The 3,750-nt window shown below is 45.3% G+C and overlaps 1 protein-coding gene and 1 pseudogene across 1 annotated transcript; both read left to right on the forward strand.

The window, feature by feature from the left end:
- The first annotated feature begins 595 nt into the window (after positions 1–595).
- On the forward strand, positions 596–2,740 carry LOC147438041 (uncharacterized). The gene has a single exon (XM_086487415.1). It carries the CDS (start codon positions 736–738, stop codon positions 1,186–1,188), a length of 453 nt encoding a protein of 150 aa, XP_086343541.1. The 5' UTR covers positions 596–735; the 3' UTR covers positions 1,189–2,740.
- Positions 1,316–3,046, forward strand: LOC147438042 (uncharacterized; annotated as a pseudogene).
- Positions 3,047–3,750: the final 704 nt, after the last annotated feature.

Here is a 3,750-nt window from a genome sequence, read left to right on the forward strand (position 1 = left end):
TCATGTATCAAAAATTACAGAAACGTGCTTGACAGTTCTATGTTGAACTTCCCGAGCATGCCTAGTATAAATGGAGGTTGATGAAGCACGCATTGTTGAAATGCTATGTGGGTTCGAAGCTGCCAGGAAAAAATAGTGTATATTTTTGTGGAACAGATGAAGAATGTATGCGTTTGTTTTTGTGCATATGCTCTTCGAGGAATGGCGGCAAAGCTGGTCCGCCTTGAAGGTCTCACTGTTGATGCGTTATTGGAGGTTGCCAAAGCCTCAAGATGCAATAGAAAGGTCTGTCGTCATTGTCTTTGATTCATTACAGGATGAGTTCTGAAAAATGTTGCATAGTCAATTTGAGGATGTCTATGATGATAATGCACATTGTCTATCAGATTTGCGTGCTGAGAGGGATTTGCAAATGGTTGATGATGCTCCATGCCAGACAAATGATGGTGATGAGTTATTCGAGAGTGGCTATTGCAATGATTTGGAATCTGATGATTGTAGTGCAAGCTTGTTTCCAATTGACGAGTCTATAGATTGTATTCCGCTTGTTGGAGCGTTTGCTGATGAGGAGTCCTCTAGTGATGAATCTATGATATTTGACCTCTCTCTGTGCATGAGGGACATCAGAACAAAATGTCCAGATGAAGTTCATAATGGCAGGGAAGGGAACCAAGTTCTGGAGACTTTTGATAGGCAAGAAGGCTCATGTAAGATAAATGATCTGAAGTGCAGTGCATGGATAATGTAGCTATCCATAGAGGCAGCAATGGCTATGAGATTGAGAGTGAATCAGATCTCAGGGAGGACAAGGAGGGCTTGTCTGAGATGTACGACCCATGTTGTGGTGATGTTTATGATTTGGATGTTTTAGCTCTACGCAAAGACTTGGTAAGGGCTACACAGGTCTGGAGCTTGTCTGAGCCAGATACTGGTGATTTTGATTCTGATTCTTGCATGTCACACCAAGAAGAGGTCGATTTTTTACCTGAGGAAGAGTTTGTTACCACTCCTTCATGCAAGGAAGGTAGTGTTGCCTTAGAAGTCTTGCATGAAGGCAGTCATAAGAGAGTTGAAAATGCTGATGTTCAGAGTGAGCGCGTACCTCTTGATGAGAAGCCGCAGCAGGAGGGAGGGCAGGCCTTTCTCTCTCTTGCTAAGCATATGCTGCAAAGAGGAGTTAGAGCATAGTTACCCGGAACGGGAAATCTGAACGTGGAACGGGCCCCGGGGAACGGCAACATGCATTAAATGCCATTCCCTGTTTCAGATACTCACGTTTAAAACACGGAACGGGGATCCGGAACGGGAAATTGGGATGGGAATGGGGAAAGGGGACCTGAAAATGGCCATGATGTGTGTAGAGTCAAAGTTTCTTTGTAGCAACGAGGGCCCAGGTAAGGTGGTCTTAGAGGATGAGGGCCATGCTGATGGCAGTTGTAATGACTTTGTTTTTTTTTATAATCTCTTATTCGAGACAGGTGATGTTCCTCCTATTTCACCTCGGACTGATGTATGCATATCTAGCAAGGTCGATTTTGAAGTTTTGGAGAGTTTGCTTAATGAAGATATGCCTCTTTTTCAAGTGAAGAGCCCTTCTATAGATCATGATGCGAATGCAGATGCTAGTAGTGTGTACAAAGCCTTTGTGTGACTCTTTGCCGGGATATATGCTCTTGATAGTCTTTTGGAGGCCCAAGTGGCTACCACGTATGCTCATAAGGAAAATACATGCATAATGGAGTGTAGTTCGGGCCTTGTTGATTCCTTTAGAGGTTTTCTTGCTCATGGTGACAAGGACGAGACTTTTAGGCTTACCATATGCACTGCTAGCGAGGGTTTATATCGAGGTCTGACTGCTTTTCATGGGAAGGGACAATATGCCCTGTTTATCTGGCATCCGGATGTGAGGTGGCATGTAATACCGCTTGATTGGATCTATCCCTTTGATCCAGGAGGCTAGCCATAGAAAAGTGGCTTGCTGTATAGTGTACATAGCTGTTATCAATTCTTGGAGGTTCTGGATATATCTTGGCTGTCGTTTGGTTTTTGTTTCATTGTAGTGCTATAGTTGAGCATAAATGCTCAACTAGAGGGGAGGGCAATGATGATACACTGTAGAATGCTCAGTTCCTATTGAGTCACCTGAGTGTGCATATGGTTCTTGATGAGCTCTTTATTAGGAGTATTGTTTCTTATAGTGCCTCGATTTTATAGGGCACCTGACATGGCGATGACAAGGAAGCTCAGAACTGCTTTAACCAAACGTGAATGCCATTTTTGAAATCCCATCACCTATGCTTGTACGTTAAACGCCAGCGGTGGCCCTACATGACATGGATGAAAACGCTCACAATCGGGTTGCTAGTTAGGGACTGTTGGGAGAGATGTAGTACTCCGCAATGCTTTGTTTGATATGCATGCCAATATGGTACTCTCATGAAAGCAATAGAAGTTCTTGATGGATGTTTTTTCAAAAATTATCACCATTGGGAGCACATTGGTGGCATTATACGCTCAACATCACTGTGGCGAGGAAGCGCCATTGCTTTGGTTGAAATTTATGTTGTGGGAAGGAAAGGCCTATACACTTGTTCACATGAAAGCAAAGAGCCATGAAGAAAAGCCTGCCTCGTCGAGATGACGAAAGCATTTTTCAGTAACATAGAGTTTGTAGGCCAAGTTCCTCCCTATTCATTCCGGCAGTACAAGGTCAACAATGTCACTATTTGCTCCATTGGTATATTGGAATTGGCCTTCTTTTGCAGTGAAGCCTCAATATCTAATTATAAGCCTACATGCACCTTCCCCACGTAGTGATCATAGCAGCTTTGTGTGCAACAAGACCCGGTGGCCAGTTGAACAGCATGTCCAGCTTCAACTACCTTACTCAGCTACTTTCTGTAGGTGCAACTAATTATGGCCAGCATTATGCCTCTCCAAGTATAGCTCATGCAGATTCAACAACCCTGTGCCCTTGGCCATCTTCAACGTTTATGGAAACGATATGTAGTAGGTCCCTATGCCTAATTCTCAAGATTCACAATTATTCTGTTTCGCGCAGTTTGTCCGTGCAGCAGGCAAGACGGGCCTTCCAAACCCTGACTATATTTCGCAGACCATCAGGCTGGAGGGTACTTCGAAAGCTTGCCGACGTGATGAGCACTCTCAAAGAAAGCCTTCCCAAAAAAAAAAAGGCCTTAAGAGGTAGCGGTAGGTGGATTCGTGTAGGCGTAGACCCGCCTGTGGGCGCAATGCAGTGGAGGATTAAATGGCCGAGGCTTGTGGGTAGCTTTGGGGGTAGTTTGGATGGGCAAAGAGGCAAAGGACCAGGAGATACACGTGTAGCAGGGGTGAGAGGTTGAACCAGCGTTAGGAGGCAAAGCGGCGAGGGTGAAAGCAAGAGGCGGAGGGCTGGAGGGAGCATGAGTAGGTGGATGTCGGAGGCGAGCCTGTGGGTCTGGACAGAGAGTGGAGGTCGTGGTTGAAGAGGTTTTGCTAGTCAGAGAGACAATGTAGGCTAGTTTAGTTCGGGCAGATGGGCATGCGCAACCAAGCGTGAGATGGGCTCGAGCAGAGACGAAACAGGGGAATGTGGATAGATGGTGGAGACGGGCTTACATTCGAAGAGGAGAAGAAGGGTTCAAGAAAAATAAAACCTTATCTTAAGCATTACAGTCAATGCACTCAAAGAAGGCTAAGCTATTGTCCATCGAATATAGTGCCTTCCGCTATGGGGACGCCGACCTCGAG

This window comes from Adiantum capillus-veneris, chromosome 17 (assembly GCF_014529385.1).
Source record: "Adiantum capillus-veneris isolate H3 chromosome 17, ASM1452938v2, whole genome shotgun sequence".
Classification (NCBI taxonomy): Eukaryota; Viridiplantae; Streptophyta; class Polypodiopsida; order Polypodiales; family Pteridaceae; genus Adiantum; species Adiantum capillus-veneris.

Excerpts from the sequence above, each read along its gene's own strand:
- LOC147438041 (XM_086487415.1), top strand. The coding sequence starts at position 736 with ATGGATAATGTAGCTATCCATAGAGGCAGCAATGGCTATGAGATTGAG.